Below are 17648 nucleotides of genomic sequence, written 5' to 3'. Positions count from 1 at the left end.
GCCAGGGGGGACAGCTTGGTGGCGGGACAGGGCCGCGTCCTTGGCTCCCCGGGCCGCGGGTGTGAGCTGCACGCCGAGGGGCAGCCTGGCCTTCAGAGGAGATGCTGAGCAGCCCCGGGTCTCCGGCAGCTCTTCTCTCAGGCCGGCGTCTGCGGCGACGGCGCTTTATGTCACCCTCGCCTCCCCCACGGCCCCTTCTCCTTGCTCTGCCCGGGTCTCGCGGGCACTGGGCGGGCAGGGATGGGGACCAGGCGAGTCCCCGCGCAGACAGGTGTGCCCGGCTCCCTCTCCCCGGCGGCCGGGGTGCGGGCAGCAGCTGCCCCCCGGGCCCGTCGCAGCGCCGCCTCGCTGTCCTCGCAGCTGGTGTACATGGGCTTCGACGCGCTGGCGGCAGAGGCGGCCCTGCGGCTGTTCAGGGGGAACCTCCAGCTGGCAGCGCAGACCCTGGCTCACAACGGCGGCGGCCTCCCTCCCGACCTGCAGCTCGCGGCCGAAGACTGTTCGTCATCCACGCCGTCCACGTCCCCGTCCGATTCCGCAGGTGGGTCTGCGGTCGCTGAGGTCCGATGGCGCAGAGCGGTCGGCGCCGGCGGCAGGCAAGGGGCTGGGGCGGGGGGGGGGGGGGGTGCCCAGGCGGCGAGGGGGGGGCCCCACAGGGGATTGGGGGGGCGGGTAGGGGGGGCCCAGGCGGCAGGGGGTTGGGGGCGCAGGCAGGCTGCGGGCCGGGGGCCAGGGAAGGCGGAGCCAAGGCTGATGGGGCTTTTCACCTTCTCTGGCGCAGGGACCTCTAGCGCCTCGACGGATGAAGACATGGAGACGGAGGCCGTCAATGAGATTCTGGAAGATATTCCAGAACACGAAGAAGACTATCTTGACTCGACTCTGGAAGATGAGGAAATTATTATTGCCGAGTACTTATCCTATGTAGAAAACATCAAGGCAGCAGCAAAGCAAAACTAAGCGATGAACAGAAATAAGTACTTCAGTTTCTGCTTATAAATTCTATCATATGACACGTGTAATGCAGGTCTTTTTTTTCTTTCTTTTTATCCATTTTGCTTCCTACTCAATGTAAGAGGGGCAGCAGGGAACTGGGAGGTACACGAGAGAGACGCGGGGGTGGGGCGCACGCTTAGGAAATGAGCTGCCCCCTGGCCTGACCCTGCTGTTCCCCCTCCCCAGCCCCCCGACTCCCAGAGACAGGAAGGACTGGAGAGGAGGGTGGCCTCCAGGGAGGGGCTCCTGGAGGGCAAGCTGGACCTGTCCCCTCCTTGCCCCGCCGAACCCGCTGCTGGTCATCTCCTCCCCACGATGCCGCTCTGCCCCCTCCCGAAAATGTCCTTTTTTAGATCCTCAACCATCCCAAGCGCTTTGGGCCTAAAGATGAGGCATCGGCCACGGGAGCCATTCCAGTTGGGCCCGATGTCCTCAGCCTGAAACGTCAGTGTTTTGTGCTTAGGTTAGTAATACAGGCACTTAAAATTCAAGGCTGAGATTCAGAATTTTATATGTATTCAAACTTCTTTACAGAAATAAAACGATTTATTAAATGGGAAGGTCTTAAAGGCTAACCAAAGCAATTTATTTTTAATTAGCACATTAGATGCAGTGCTGTCAGACTAAGCTCACGGCTGCTGAGATACCTGTCAGAGATTGAGATATATTTTCTCCATGTTTTTGTGGGGGTTTTTGGTATATTACAGAAGACTATTTCTAAAGCTAGGTAGTTAGCCTCAAATAACCATTCTCTCTGCACCCTGCGTTCCTCTGTAAAGGTGAATTAAATGAAAACCCTCTCTAGCACCAGGACACAGCCAGGAGCAGCCTGGACTCTTCCTGCCCTTCCAGAAGTCACCGGAAGCTCCTGTGACCGAGGGCAAATGGGTCCACGTCATTGCTGTGAAGGGGCTGGCCAAAACGCTTCAACTTTTTCACTAATCATTTACATAAAGCTTGGACAGCAGTCCCGGTTGGATGGGTGGAAATCTTTTCTTGTCATTCTTTTAAAATGGATGATACAGATGAAAATAAAAGATGGAAAATACATTCAACAATTGTCAGCCTAACTTTGCCATAAGTTACTCAAACTCCTAAACTTTGGTGTGAAAGTGTCTGGGTGGTTCTAGAGCTTCGTTTAGACCCAAGACATTTGCTTCCGTTGATCTCTTTGCGGAGGTTAAATGGTGTGCCCTGAAAAGCAGCATGGATGTCTGTTACTAAAAGGTGACCTGGAGTTCCCGTTGTGGCTCAGTGGGGTAAGAACCCAACTAACATCCATGAGGATGCAGGTTCGATCACTGGCCCCGCAGAGTGGGTTAAGGTGTTGCTACAAGCTGTGCTGGAGGTTGCAGACATGGCTCGGATCTGGCATTGCTGTGGTTGTGGCGCAGGCCAGCAGCTACGCAGGGATGTTCCCACATGTAAACAGCCTTCCAAGACTACATTAGATAACTGTTTCTCCTAAACCCACAGAGTGAGAGAAATACAAGGAAAATGAAGAAGCAGAGGAACCACTCACAGACCAAGAGAATTCCCCTAAAGGAACAAACCACAAAACAGACCTCTTTAGTATAATAGACACTAAGTTCAAAAAGGATATAATACAAATACTGAAGAAATTAAAAAAGGCTATTGACAGAAATGCAGATTACTGTAAAAAGGAACTAGATACCATAAGGAGGAGCCAAGAAAAATAAAATTTGCAGAGATGAAAGCTGAACTAAAAGCAATGAATAGTGGAAAGAATAATGCAGAACAAATAAGTGATCAGGAAGATAGAATAATACAAATCACCCAATTAGAACAGCAGACAGAAACCCAAATGAAAAAAAAAATGAAAGCAATCTGACACTTATTGGATAATAGAGAGCGAGCCAATCTACGCATCATCAGGATCCCAGAAGGAGAAGAAAGAAAAATGGATTGAAAATGTATTAGAAGAAATTATGGCTAAAAACTTACCAAACCTAAAAAAAGAAATAGGTATCCAGATAGAGGAAGTACAGAGGGTTCCAAACAAGATAAACCCAAAGAGACCTACAGCTAGACATATAACAAAAAATGGCAAAATTTAAAGAGAGGGAGTTCCTGTCATGGCTCAGTGGAAATGAACATGACTCGCATCCATGAGGAGGCAGGTTTTTTTTCTTTTTTCTTTTTTTTTCTTTTTGTTTTTTGCTGTTGTTATTGTTGTTGCTATTTCTTGGGCCGCTCCCTCGGCATATGGAGGTTCCCAGGCTAGGGGTTGAAACGGAGCTGTAGCCACCGGCCTACGCCAGAGCCACAGCAACACGGGATCCGAGCCGCGTCTGCAACCTACACCACAGCTCACGGCAACGCCGGATCGTTAACCCACTGAGCAAGGGCAGGGACCGAACCCGCAACCTCATGGTTCCCAGTCGGATTCGTTAACCACTGCGCCACGACGGGAACTCCCAGGAGGCAGGTTTGATCCCTGGCCTCACTCAGTGGGTTAAGGATCCAGCATTGCTGTGAGCTGTGGTGTAGGCTGCAGATGCGGCTTGGGTCTAGGGTTGCTGGGGCTGTGGTGTAGGCTGGTAGCTGCAGCTCTGATTCCAACCCTGGACTGGGAACTTCCATATGCCATGGGTGTGGCCATAAAAAGAAAAAAAAATGAAAAGGACAAAGAAGAAATATTAAATCAACAGGAAAGCAAGGTTTAAAACAGCAATTAATATCTATCAATAAACACCTTAAATGTCAATGAACTAAATGCTTCACTCAAAAGACACAGAGTGGCAGATTGGATTAAAAAACAAGAGTCTGGAGTTTCCGTCGTGGCGCAGTGGTTAACGAATCCAACTAGGAACCATGAGGTTGCAGGTTCATTCCCTGCCCTTGCTCAGTGGGTTAACGATCCGGCGTTGCCATGAGCTGTGGTGTAGGTCGCGGAAGCGGCCTCGGATCCTGCGTTGCTGTGGCTCTGGCGAAGGCTGGCAGCTACAGCTCCGATTCGACCCCTAGCCTGGGAACCTCCATATGCCGCGAGAGTGGCCCAAAGAAACAGCGAAAAGACAAAAAAAAAAAAACAAAAAAACAAAAAAACAAAAAAAACACAAGAGTCTATAATGTGCTGCCTACAAGAGACCCACTTTAGGGCAAAGGAGGCATAGATTGAAAGGGATGGAGAAAGATTTCATACAAACGGAAATGACGAGAAAGCAGGGGTTGCAATACTCATATCAGACAAAATAGACTGGTTTTTTTTGTTTTTTGTTTTTTTTTTTTTTAGGGTCATACCAGTGGCATATGGAGGTTCCTAGGCTAGGAGTTAAATTGGAGCTGTAACTGCTGGCCTACGCCACAGCCATGGCCACAGCCATGCCAGATCCAAGCAGCATCTGCAACCTACACCACAGCTCACAGCAATGCTTGATCCTTAACCCACTGAGCGAGACCAGGGATCTAACCCATATCCTCATGGATACTAGTCAGATTTGTTTCTGCTGAGCCATGGTGGGAACTCTAGACAAAATAGACATTAAAACAAAGGCTATAAAGAAAAAGGATACTATATAATGATGAATGGATCAATACAAAAAGAGACTATTACATATTACACTAGTCAACATATATCCACCCAATATAGGAGCACTGAAATACCTTACAAAAATACATAAAGAGTTATATTGATGGGACTACAATAATAGTAGGAGACTTTCACATTGCACTCACATCAATGGACAGATTGTTCAGATAGAAAATCGGTAAGACAACAAATTCTAAATGATACAAAAGAATAGTTAGATTTGATATCTTCAAGACATTAGATCCAAAAAAAGCAGAATACCCATTCTTTTCAAGTGTACATGGAACATTCTCTAGGATTGACCACATACCAGGGAACAAAACAGGCCTCAACAAATTTAAGAGTATAAAAATTATTTCTAACATTTTTTCTTTTTTTTTTTTTTAAGGGCCACACCTGTGGCATATGGAGGTTCACAGGCTAGGGATCTAATTGGAACTACAACTGCCACAGCAATGTCAGATCTGAGCTGTATCTGCAACCTACAGCTCACAGCACAGCCAGATCCTTAACCCACTGAGCAATGCCAGGGATCAAACCCAAAACCTCATGGTTCCTAGTTGGATTCATTTCCACTGTGCCATGATGCAAACTCCTCAAACATTTCCTCTAACCACAACAGCATAAAACTAGAAATCAATCATAGAAAAAGAAACAAGAAAAAACCAATTACATGGAGACTAAACAACATGCTACTAAAAAATAAATCAATGGGTCAGGAGTTCCCATCATGGGTCAGTATTAATGAACCCTACTAGTATCCATAAGGACACAGGTTTGATTCCTTGCCTCACTCAGTGGGTTAAGGATCTGGCATTGCTGTGAGCTGTGGTATACATCGTAGACATGGCTCATCTTGTGTTGCTGTGGCTGTAGTGTAGGCCAGCAGTTGTGGCTCCAATTCAACCCCTAGCCTGGGAACTTCCATATGCCACAGGTGCAGCCCTAAAAAGACCAAAAAAAACAAAACAAAAACAAAACAAAACAAAACAAAAAAACAATGGGTCAACAAGGAAATTACAAAGGAAATTTAAAACAACCTCGAGTCATAGGATCCTGTGTGGCTCAGCAGGTTAAGGATCCAGCATTGTCACTGCTGTATCTCTGGTCACTGTCGTGGCACAGGTTTGATCCCTGGCCAGGGAATTTCCAAATGCCCTGCCCCTCCCCCAAATAAATGCCTTGAGATGAATGACAATGAAATCACAATCATACAAAATCTATGGGATGCAACAAAAGCAGTTCTTAGAGGGAAATTCATAGCAATATAGGCCTTCCTCAAAAAAAAAAAAAAAAAAAAAAAAAAGAAAATCTCTCAAATAAACAACCTAACCTGCCACCCAAAAGAATTAGAAAAAGAACAAACAAAACCTAAATCAGCATAAGGAAGGAGGAAATAAAGATCAGAGAGGAGGAGTTCCCATCGTGGCGCAGTGGTTAACGAATCCGACTAGGAACCATGAGGTTGCGGGTTCGATCCCTGCCCTTGCTCAGTGGGTTAACAATCCGGCGTTGCCGTGAGCTGTGGTGTAGGTTGCAGACGCGGCTCGGATTCCGCATTGCTGTGGCTCTGGCGTAGGCCGGTGGCTACAGCTCCGATTCAACCCCTAGCCTGGGAACCTCCATATGCCGTGGGAGCGGCCCAAGAAATAGCAACAACAACAACAACAGCAATAACAACAACAACAAAAGACAAAAAAAAAAAAAAGATCAGAGAGGAAATAAATGAAACAGAGATTTAAAAAAAAAAAAAACAGAAAAAAAAATCAGTAAAACCAACAGCTGGTTCTTTGAAAGGGTAAACAAAATTGACAAACCTCTGGCCAGGTTCACCTAGCAGAAAAGAGAGAAAATCCAAACAAAACAAGAAATGAAAAAGGAGTTCTGGAATTCCCTTCATGGCTCAGTGGTTAAAGAACCTGACTAGGATCCATGAGGATGTGGGTTCCATCCCTGGCTTTGCTCAGAGGGATAAGGATCCTGCCTTGCTATGGCTGTGGTGTAGGCCAGCAAATGCAGCTTTGATTTGATCCCTAGCCTGGGAACTTTCACATGCCACAACTGCAGCCTTAAAAAGCGCGTGCGCGTGCACACACACACACACACACACACACACACACACACACACGGAGTTCCCACTATGGGGCAGTGGGTTAAGAATCCAACTCCAGTGGCTTGGGTTACTACAGAGGCATCAGTTTTATCCTTGGCCCGGTTCGGTGGGTTAAAGGATTGCCGCGGCTTCGGCATAAGTTGCAGCTGCAGCTCAGATTCAATCCCTGGCCCTGGAACTTTCATATGCCATGGGTGTGGCCATTAAGAAAAAAAGAAATGAAAAAGGAGAAATATCAACTGATACTGCAGAAATACAAAAAACCATAAGAGAATACTATGAATGATTATATGCCAACAAATTTGACAACCTAGACAAAAATAGACAACTTTATAGAAACACATAGCCCACCAAACTGAACCAAGAAAAAAATAGATAATTTGAACAGACTGATCACTAGAACTGAAATAGAATCTGTAATTTAAAAACTTCCTACAGGAGTTCCTGCTATGGTCCAGTGGGTTAAGAATGTGACTGCAGCAGCTCAGGTTGCCGCAGAGGCACAGGCTTAATCCTTGATACAGGCCAATGTATTTGATGAATGTATGTGCAAAAATTCTCAACAAAATACTAGCAAACTGAATCCAACAATACATAAAAAAGATCATAAACTACGACAAAGTAGAATTCATCCCAAATTCTCTAGGATGGTTCACCACATAGAAACCAGGAATTCTTGTTGTGGCCCAGGGGAAACGAATCTGACTAGTACCCATGAGATTGCAGGTTTGATCCCTGGCCTTACTCAGTGGATTAAGGGTCCAGTGTTGTGGTGAACTGTGGTGTAGGTTGCAGATGCAGCTTGGATCTCAAGTTGCTATGGCTGTGGTGTAGGCCAGCAGCTGTAGCTCTGATTCGACCCCTAGCCTGGGAACTTCCATATGCCATGGATGTAGCCCTAAAAATAAAAATAAAATAAAATACATCAATGTGATATCCCACATCAACAAAAGAAAGACAAAAAGCACTTGATCACCTCAATAGAGACAGAAAAAGCATCTGACAAAATCCAACATCTGGGAGATCCTGCTGTGGCACAATGGGATCAGTGGCATCTCTGCAGAGCCAGGATACAGGTTCATTCCCCAGTCTGGCACAGTGGATTAAAGGATCTAGTGTTGCCACAGCTGTGGCAAAGGTCACAACTGCAGCTCAGATCTGAGCCCTGGCCTGGGAACTCCGTATATCTCAGGGTGGCCAAAAAAGAAAAAAGAAAAAATTCAACATCCATTCATAATAAAAAAACTTTTACCAAATTGGGTATACAGGGGACATATCTCAACAAAATGAAAGCTATCTATGACAAAACCACAGCTGATATAATCCTCAATGGTGAAAAGCTGAAAGACTTCCCACTAAAATCTGGAACAAGGCAAGGATGCCCACTCTCACCAGTTCTATTCACCATAGTACTGGAAGTCCTAACCACCGTAATCAGACAAGAAAAACAAATAAAAGGTATTCAGATTGGAAGGGAAGAGGTAAATCTGTGATTATATGCACATGACATGATACTATATATAGAAAATCCTAAAAACTCCCACACAAAAAGTACTGGAACTGATAAATGAATTCAGCAAGGTAGTAGGATACAAGATTAACAAACAGAAATTGGTGGCATTTCTTTCTTTCTTTCTTTTTTGTCTTTTTAGAGCTGCATCTGTGGCATTTAGCAGTTCCCAGACCAGAGTTTGAATCAGAGCTGCAGCTGCTGGCCTACACCACAGCCATAGCAATGCAGGATCTGAGCTATGTCTCCGACCTACGCCATAGCTCATAGCAATGCTGGATCCTTCGCCCACTGAGCAGGGCCAGGGATCAGTCAAACCCACGTCCTCATGGATACCAGTTGGGTTTGTTGCTGCTGAGCCACAAGGGGAACTCCAGTGACATTTCTTTAAACCACAATGAAATATCAGAAAGGGAATGTTAGAAAAAATAAAATTTCACCCCCCAAAAATACTTAGGAATAAACCTGACCAAAGACGTGAAAAACATATGTGGAGAATCAAAAACATTAATAAATAACCATGATTCAAATAAATGGAAAGATGGAGTTCCTATCATGGTTCAGTGGAAGCAAATGTGATTAGTATCAATCCCTGGCCTCGCTCAGTGGTTAAGGACCCGGCATTGCCATGAGCTGTGGTGTAGGCCGCAGACGAGGCTCAGATCTGGTGTGGCTGTGGTGTAGGCCGGCAGCTACAGCTCCAATTTGACCCCTAGCCTGGGAACCTCCATATGCCACGGCTGTAGCCCTAAAAAGACAAAAGCAAGGAGGGAGGATGGGAGGGAAGGAAGGAAGGAAGGAAGGGAGAAATGGAAAGATATCCCATGCTCTTGGATTGGAAGAAAGGCCATATTACCCAAAGCAATATGTAGATTTAATATAATCTCGATCAAATAACCCATGACATTTTTCTCAGAACTAGAACAAATAATCCTAAAATTTATATGGAACCACAGAAAGTAATCTTGAGGAAAAAGACAAAAAGCTGCCGGTATAACCCTCCCAGACTGCAGACAATACTACAAAGCTACAGTGGTTAACACCCTGTGGTACCGGCACAAACACAGACTATGGATCGATGGGACAGAATCGAGAGCCCAGAAATCAACCCGTAGACCTCTGGTCAATTAATCGTCACAAAAGAGGCAAAAATATACAATGGAGAAAAGGCAGGCTCTTCAGCAGTGGCTGGTGGGAAGTTGGAGAGTTGCAGGTAAATCAGTGAAGTTAGAACACACCCTCTCCCCACGCACAAAAATAAACCCAAAACGTCTTAAAGACTGAAACACAGGACACGACACCATAAAACTCCCAGGGGAGGTCGTGGTCTAAGTAGAAATCGTACAAATGCTTTCTGAGGTCGGTGGGTCTCCCAAGGCAATAGACCTAAAAACAAAAGCCAAACAAGTGGGACCTAATCAAACTGACAAGCTTTAGCACAGGGAAGGAAACCACAAACAAAATGAAAAGACAACGAAGGAACGGCACAAAATACCTGCAGACGATGTGACCAATAAAGGCTTAACTTCAAACATATACAAACAGCTCATACCACTCAAAACAGCAAAACTCAAACTCCATCACAAAGTGGACAGAAAGCCTCAACAGACATTACTCCGAAGGAGACACGCAGATGGCCAGTATGCACATGGAAAGATGCTCAACATCACTCATTTTTAAAAATTTATTATTATTATTATATTGGCTTTTCTAGGGCTGTACCCGCGGCATATGGAGGTTCCCAGGCTAGGGGTCTAATCGGAGCTACAGCTGCTGGCCTACACCCAGCCTCAGCAACATCAGATCCCAGCCATGTCTTAGACCTACACCACAGCTCATAGCAACACCGCATCCTTAACCCACTGAGCAAGGCCAGGGATCGAACCCAAAACCTCATGGTTCCTAGTCAGATTCATTAGCCACTGAGCCACGACAGGAACTCCATCACTAATTATTACAGAAATGCAAATCCAAAACACAATGAGGTACCACTTCACACCAGTGAGAACAGCCATCATCAAAAAGTCTACAAACAGGGAGTTCCCAGTGTGGCTCAGCAGAAATGAACCTGACTAATATCCATGACAATGGGGGGTTGATCCCTGGCCTTGGTCAGTGGATTGCCCTGAGCTGTGCCATAGGATGAAGACACAGCTTGGATCGGACTTTGCCATGGCTGTGGTGGAGGATGGTGGCTCCAGTTCAGATTCAACCCCTGGCCTAGGAACTTCAAATGCCACAGATGTGGCCCTAAAAAGCACACACACACACGCACAAAAGTCTACAAACAATAAATGCTGGAGAAGGTGTGGAGAAAAGGGAACACTTCCACACTGTTAGTGGGAATGTAAGTTGAAGCAGCCACTACAGAAAACAGTACAGAGGTTCCTCAAAAAACTAAAAATAGAATTACTATATGACCCAGCAGTCCCACTTCTGGGCATATATTTGGACAAAACCATAATTGAAAAAGATACATGCACCTCTATGTTCAAAGCAGCACTATTTACAATATCCAAGACATGAAAACAACCTAAATATCCACCAAGAGATGAAGAGATTAAGATGTGATGAGATATATATGCACACGCAATGGATTATTACCAGCCTTAAAAAAGAATGAAATGGGGAGTTCCCTGGTGGTCTAGTGGTTAGGATTTGGCACTTTCACTGCTGCAGCCCAGGTTCAGTCTCTGGTCTGGGAACTGAGATTCCCCCATCAAGCTGCTGCATGCCTCAGCCAAAACAAAAACAAAATATGCCATTTGCAGCAGCATGGACGCAGAGATGATCATACTAAGTCAAGTCAAAGATAAATACCATATGATATCACATATATGTGGAGTCTAAAATATGACACAAATGAACCCATCTACAAAACAGAGACTCAGGGACAGGAGAACAAACCTGTGGTTGCAAAGGGGGAGAGGGTGGCGGGGGAGGGATGCATTGGGAGGTTGGGATTAGCAGATCAAAAATATATAAAGAATAAATAAACAACAAGGTCTTACTCTACAGCACAAGGAAATACATTCAATGTCCTGAGATAAACCGTAATGGAAAAGAATGTATATAAAACAATCGCTTTGCTGTAGAGCAGAAATTAACACAACACTGTAAATCAATTATACTTCAATTAAAAACGTAAACAGGGAGGGGGAAAAGCAAAAGAGTGGTTTTCCATTTCTTACTCTTTCTCTGGGAGGGGCAGGCAGGCTGGAGAAAACACACGCAGGCGCCAGCCAGTTTTAGGATCCACAGCCAGTGGCTTTTTCTCAGGGTAGAGTGAGAAAAGACGGGGGTGTTGCTGGATAAGGTGTAAGCCAGGGCTGTTGAGGTGGGTATCAGCTGTCAACAATTCCGAGAGAGAGCGTGGTCCAGCCAGCCTCTGGTTACTCCAGCTGCCTCTGTCCACAAAGTAGTCTGAGAAGGCGACTGAATGCGGATGCAGGTACTCAGGGATTCTCTCTGCCTGCCCTCTCTGAAATGAAGTCAGCTTCCCAGAAGCCCCCCGGGGTGGGCCTGCCGTCGCAGCCACAGCTGCTGGCCCTGGAGATGAGATGCAGGCAGCACACGTGGATCCCCTCACCTGTACTGTGTGCTGAGTTCCATCCAAAGGAGCCTGATTGATGCTGCTCCCGCACGTTCTTTTCATCAGCAAGCCTGCTTTCCTGGGGAGGCCCCTGCATTCCCAGGGTTTGGGGTGTGGACTAGAGCACATCGCAAAGATACACAACCCTTTCTCTGCCCCTGGTGTCAATACTGTACCTGCTCATCTGGCTCAAGCAGGAGGGTTTCACCCACCAGGCATGGCCCTGGGCACCCCAGGGAACTGGTGAAGCCTGTCCTGCGGCGCATCCTGCGGATGAAACACCTTTTGCATGAAGACGCTGGAGCACCCACCTCTCTGCGTCAGGGCTGCCTCTGTCTGGGGAGGCTTGTCCTCGGCGAGACGCTGAACTCTCAAGAGTGGACGCTGTCTTCTGCAGCTTTTCCTCTTCCTGCACCAGGGACCAGCTAGGGCCTGGCATGGAGGGCACGGTGGACGTAAACAGTGGGTACCGGCCAAAGGCTGGAAGAGCGCCCCTTCTGGTGGGGAGAGGGACTGCTGGGGGCCGCTCCCCGCTTTCCCCATTTACCCTACCTGTGCACACCTCCAGGGCCTTCCCCTCGCCCGCGCAGAGCTGGCTCCTGTGCGTGAGGCCTTTCTACTCCAGACCAGAGAGAAGAGGCCCTCCTCGACTCGTGCAGGAACTGCAGCTCCAAAGCCAGGGTGACGGATCCTTGCTGTCACCCAACCGAGGTGCCTCTTTCAAGCCACTCCCCACATGAGGGACACTGCCGCGGCCGTGAGGCTGCAGCCCCTCTTTTCATCCCCAGGCCGGCAGGCCCAGGCCGGGAGCGAGGCCGGCCCCTGGTGCCCGAGAACCCCTCCTCCCTCTGCGAGGAGGCTGAGGCTCAGTTTGCAGAACAAAAGACATCTTGCAGAGCATTTTAAGGACCTGTATTTCGCTTCTGCACAAGTTGTACAATTGGCCAGAATAACGACAGTTTGTGGCTCAGCGGCATTTTGAAGCGTCCGTTTCGCTCAGCAGGCGCCCCAGGTCGTGGGGCTGGAGACCCTGAGAATTGGGAGGGTCCCGGGTGGGCCGGAGCGCAGGCTGAGGGCTGGGCTGAAGAGGGTGGGGACAGACAGGCGGGCAAGTTGGGGACGCGGTCCGGGCCAAGCACAGTCTCCCCACGGGAGACGGCTTCGGAGGTCCTCCGACGCGGAGGCAAGGCCCCATGTGTCGCCTTCGCCCGCTGGGGGCCCTCGGGCGGGCGGGCCGCGCTCCCTCGGCGGATCCGGGGGCCTCAGGCCGGCTGCAGGGGCGCTGCGGCGGCGCAGCCCACCTTGTTGCTGAAGAGGCGCGAGAGGCTGCGCTTGGGGGCGGCGCGGCGCGGCGGCGGAAGCCCCCGCACGTCCCAGAGGCGCAGCGCGCCGTCGTGCGAGGCGGTGTAGAGCACCTGGCCGTGCACCTGCGGGGGCGGGGCGGGGCTAGGGGCGTGGCCAGGGCGGGCCCTCCCATCGGGCCCCGGCAGCTACAGCGTCAAGGGCTCGGGGTCCGCCCCGCCTCCCCGCCTCGGATCGGCGTGAACTGCGACTGCCCAGGCCGATTGATAGGGAAGACTCGGCCCGGAGGAGGCTCGGCCCGGGGCGGGGGGTGGGTGGGAGCCGCGTGTCCTCCCCTTCCTCTCCCGGGCGGAGGATGCAGACGGGCCCGCCCTCGCTCAGCCCACTGGCCCCGCGGCCCAGGGGAGGGCGGGAGCGCCTACCTGGATGCAGTTGATGATGAAGGCGTGGCCGCGGAACACCCTCCGCAGGGCTCCAGACTGGGCGTCGAAGGCGCGCGCGCGGGCGTCCCCGCTGCCTGTGAACACTGTGAACACACAGTGCGACTGGCCTCCCGCCCCAGAGCCCTCGGCCTGGTCCCCGACGCCGCAGGGCAGGGGGCAGGGCGGGGAGTGACGAGGACCCTCCCTGGGACCCATCCCCACCTCCCAAGGATGTCAAACGGCAAATAGGAAATAGCAGAAGCCCCTTGAAAGGCAGGAGGCGGCACCTTCCTTATCTCAGCGCGTTCCTGCGAGTTCAAGGTGCTCACTGGGGGCTGGGAGGCGCCCTCTGTGGGCTGCCGCTGGCTCTGCAGGCCTGGCTGCCCCACCTCCCTTGGGCTTCAGATCAGTCCACCCTGTCCTTCCAGGCGCTTCCATCCCTCCTGATTATCACCTGGGCCAAACTCCCCACCCTTAGGCCATTTGGTGGAAGCCTTTGGTGAAGCTTGGCTTTTCTCGCAGGTGTTTCTAGCGGCTTTGAAGCCCCTGCCTCAGGGGGCCATCCCTCCCCCCACCATCTGAGCAGCCTCCTGGGGCAAAGACCAACCAGAAACGCGTTCCTCCCCCTCCTCAGTAATGAACTTGGTCCTCTAAACAATCCAGCCCCTCTGGGGTTCACCAGAGTGCCGCTGCCCAAACGCCCCCACGGGAAGGCCCCGGATTCTGTCTCCTTTGGGCTTCTTCCTACATTCTTAGTCCAAGAGTTCTCCAACTCCCCCGAACATCGCAGTCACCAGGAGGGCTTGTTAAGACACGGATGGTTGGGCCCACCTGATTTTCGGATTTAAGGAGGTCTGGAGTTCTCGTCATGGCTCAGTGGTTAAGGAATCCGACTAGGAACCGTGAGGTTGTGGGTTTGATCCCTGGCCTTGCTCAGTGGGTTAAGGATCCGGCGTTGCCGTGAGCTGTGGTGTAGGTTGCAGACGCGGCTTGGATCCGGTGTTGCTGGGGCTCTGGCGTAGGCTAGCAGCTATAGTTCCGATTAGGGTTCCTAGCCCTGGGAACATCCATATGCCATGGGTGTGGCACTGGAAAGGACAGAAAGACAAAATAAAATGAAATTTAAAAAATAAGGAAGTCTGGGGTGGGGCCGCATGTCTAGCCAGGCCCATGTGATGCTGCTGGTCAGAGAGCTCCCTGAGAACACTGGCCAGAGGAACTCCCTCGTCCACTCATCATCTTAGCCGGGGTTTGCTCAGAAGCCAACCCTGACGCTAGGATTTGCGTGCACACGGTTCATCTGGCAGGGCATTCCAGGAGGTGGGGAGAGAACAGGGAGGGAGGCCTCCCATGCAGGTGTGTTAGTGAGCAGGTGACTGCTGGGGGCCTCGGGAGAAGGCCCAAACTGTGTCTCAGAGTTGTTCCACCTGGGGACAAGGATGCTGGGTATTTATCCATCAACTCCCATTAGCCTCGATTGTGGAGGTCAACTCCCAGCTCTCCGACATGCCTCACAGGCAAACACACTCAGGCAGAAGACCTCAGATGCTGCAGCAGCAAGTGCCCCCTGAAGGGGTACACACAGCATCTGGTACAGCCACCAAGCATCCTGAGTGAGCCAGTCAGCACCCCCTGTCCTTGAAGCATCAATACCTTATCCCGTTTCCTGTGTGACCTGCCTACTCCAGGGAATTCCTTTTTTTTTTTTTTTTTTTTTGTCTTTTTGCCATTTCTTGGGCCACTTCCGTGGCATATGGAGGTTCCCAGGCTAGGGGTCTAATCAGAGCTGTAGCCAATGGCCTACGCCAGAGCCACAGCAACATGGGATCGGAGCCACGTCTGCAACCTACACCACAGCTCACAGCAACACTGAGTCCTTAACCCACTGAGCAAGGTCAGGGATCGAACCCACAACCTCGTTGTTCTTAGTAGGATTCGTTAACCACTGAGCCACGACGGGAACTCCACTCCAGGGATTTCTGTTAAAGCTACTGGTGAATGTGGCCCTAGAGGGGAAGTTTCATTTCTGGGCCTCTTCAGCTCCTTTCCTGCCTTTCCTCCACATGCAGTGTGGTTGTTGAGCATCCTGAGGGTAGGAAAAGGGTCTGGAATGAAGGCTGATCATCCTGTAGCCTGCAGGCAAGACCAAGGTCCAAGCTCCTTAACGCGGGCAGCAGGTGGGGTCTGCAGGATTTGCTGCCACAGCAAGTTTCATCCCAGCCGCTGCCACGGGGAGGCGCTCTAGGCAACGTTCTTTTTAAATTGGAGAAGCAGAGTCATAATCACATTTATAAGCTTGGGCACAGGAACAAGGGAAAAATCATTTTCTGAGTCAGACACTGAAATCCTGAGGGCATCTCAGGCTCTATTTTCAGAAATCCACTCTATCATCATCTAACACCTGTGCTGTGGAGTCGGTTGGAATTTTCCACTGTGGCTCCTCCCCCTTCCACCCCCCATTCTGCTCCCTTAACTCCTGTGCTAGAGAAATGACTCAGGCTCAGCCCCATGTGGGGTGGGCTTCCTGCTGCTGTTGGGTGTGTGCGTGTGTGTGTGTGTGTGTGTGTGTGTGCGCGCGCATTGTGTGAGAGGGAGACTAGCTGGGGAAAGGGAGGGTGCTGGTGGGGAAACAGAACATCAGGGGTCGTTTTGGGAAAGAGATTCTCAGGAACCTGGGAGGCCCCCTCCCATGTACGTGTGGTGAGATTGTGGGGTTTGCTCGCCCAGAACAATGCCTGTCTTCTGGACGTGTCTGGGGTGTAAACCTGTGGCAAGCCAGTCGGACAGAGCCAGGAAGGCCCAGATGTGGGACAATTTGAGACCTGTGGGATAGAGAGCTTGCTGATTACCCAGTAAGCCAAGCAGCCCCTCTTTATTTCCAAAACAACCCTGATTAATCTTCGCAGCAGGGTCCCCAGAGATTTTCTTATTCAGCCTCTCCTGCAGGCAGGGGTCAGGGAGATGTATGCAGAAGTCTTTGGGGGGGGGTTCCAGGAAAGATCTCTAAAGGGGCCTACTCATCTAGGAGACACATTCTTATGCCTTTCCCTCCTCTTCTTCATGCCTGCCTGAAACATGACATGATGGCTGGAGCTGCAGCAGCTATCTTGAACCATGAGGACCCCTCCTTAAAAATAGAGATTCATGCCAAGGATGAAGACGTAAAGTCAAAAAAGGAATCTGGGTGCCTAACAATTCTGTGGCGCCATCCACTCCAGCCTAGATCACCAGCTCCTGCACTTCTACCTGAGAGAAAAACCAACCACTATCTCATTTAAATCCCAGTTACTTGGGTTTTCTCTTATCCATAGTCAAACCGAATGCCAAGGGAAGCCAAAGCTACTTGACCCTCAAGTCTGGCTGGAGTTAAGTGGTGTCACCGTCCCACTTGAGAACTAGAGAGTGTCCTTGAGACCTGCTTTTGACCCGAAGGCTTCTGAACACACAGGTCGCTGCATGTCCTAGGGAGCTAAAGGTGGGGAGGAATCCCAACAGCCTGATTTGCTTTTTTTTTTTTTTTAGGGCCACACCTGCAGCAAATGGAAATTCCCAGGTTAGTGGTGGAATTGGAGCTGCGCTGCTGGTCTACACCACAGCCACAGCAACGCCGGAGCCAACACTGCGACCTACACTACTGCTCATGGCGACGCGGGATTCTTAGCCCACTGAACGAGGCCAGGGATCGAACCCGCGTCCTCGTGGATACTAGTCGGGTTCATTACCGCTGAGCCACAACGGGAACTCCTCACACCCCTGTTTGGACCTTATTTCTGCGGAGGAATAAACGTGCACAGCTGCCGCCCTTGGCCGCTGACCAAACTGAATGCAGCTGAGGCTCAGCAGGGAGGGGAGTAAGAGGAAGCAGAGGGGCCCTGGGCGAGGGGGTCACTTACAGGTGCCTGCGTGATACTTGAGGGCGCTCACGCTGTGTCTGTGGGCGGCGAACGTGCGCACGCGCTCGCCCGTGTCCGCCAGCCAGCACTTGACCGTCCTGTCGGCGCTGCCCGAGTACACGTGCCGGTTCACCAGCTGCGGGAGGAGGGCGGGCGGCATCGGACTCAGGCATCGCTGGCCGCCGAAGTCCTCCCCAAACCTCCCTGTGTAACGCGGGTGGGGCGCGTGCAGGTCTCGGTGGAGAAACCGAGGCCCAGCCAGAAAGC

General features: G+C 50.3%; 2 protein-coding genes across 9 annotated transcripts in view; one reads left to right on the top strand and one right to left on the bottom strand.

The window, feature by feature from the left end:
* NUB1 (negative regulator of ubiquitin like proteins 1) overlaps positions 1-2051 on the top strand; it is a 29416-nt gene extending 27365 nt beyond the window's left edge. For all 4 annotated transcript variants that reach the window (XM_013990737.2, XM_021079220.1, XM_021079221.1 and 1 more), the window contains 2 exons: positions 361-541; positions 782-2051. In XM_013990737.2, coding sequence (XP_013846191.1) covers positions 361-541; positions 782-960 — 360 coding nt within the window. In that variant the 3' untranslated portion in view covers positions 961-2051. The remainder of the gene's footprint in view (positions 1-360; positions 542-781) is intronic.
* The window catches only part of WDR86 (WD repeat domain 86), a 47726-nt gene continuing 30870 nt past the window's right edge, over positions 793-17648 (bottom strand). For 3 of the 5 annotated variants that reach the window (XM_021079223.1, XM_021079227.1, XM_021079226.1), the window contains 6 exons: positions 17382-17517; positions 13489-13592; positions 12317-13191; positions 12076-12196; positions 11364-11721; positions 793-882 (listed from right to left, as the gene is read on the bottom strand). In XM_021079223.1, coding sequence (XP_020934882.1) covers positions 13027-13191; positions 13489-13592; positions 17382-17517 — 405 coding nt within the window. In that variant the 3' untranslated portion in view covers positions 793-882; positions 11364-11721; positions 12076-12196; positions 12317-13026. Of the gene's footprint in view, positions 883-11363; positions 11722-12075; positions 12197-12316; positions 13192-13488; positions 13593-15382; positions 16311-17381; positions 17518-17648 lie in introns of those variants that run through there. The other 2 variants (XM_021079224.1, XM_021079225.1) reach the window with 2 other exon arrangements.

This window comes from Sus scrofa, chromosome 18, assembly GCF_000003025.6.
Source record: "Sus scrofa isolate TJ Tabasco breed Duroc chromosome 18, Sscrofa11.1, whole genome shotgun sequence".
Taxonomy (NCBI): domain Eukaryota; kingdom Metazoa; phylum Chordata; class Mammalia; order Artiodactyla; family Suidae; genus Sus; species Sus scrofa.
The sequence above is the reverse complement of the archived record's forward strand: the minus strand, read 5'-3'. Positions and strand labels throughout refer to the sequence as shown.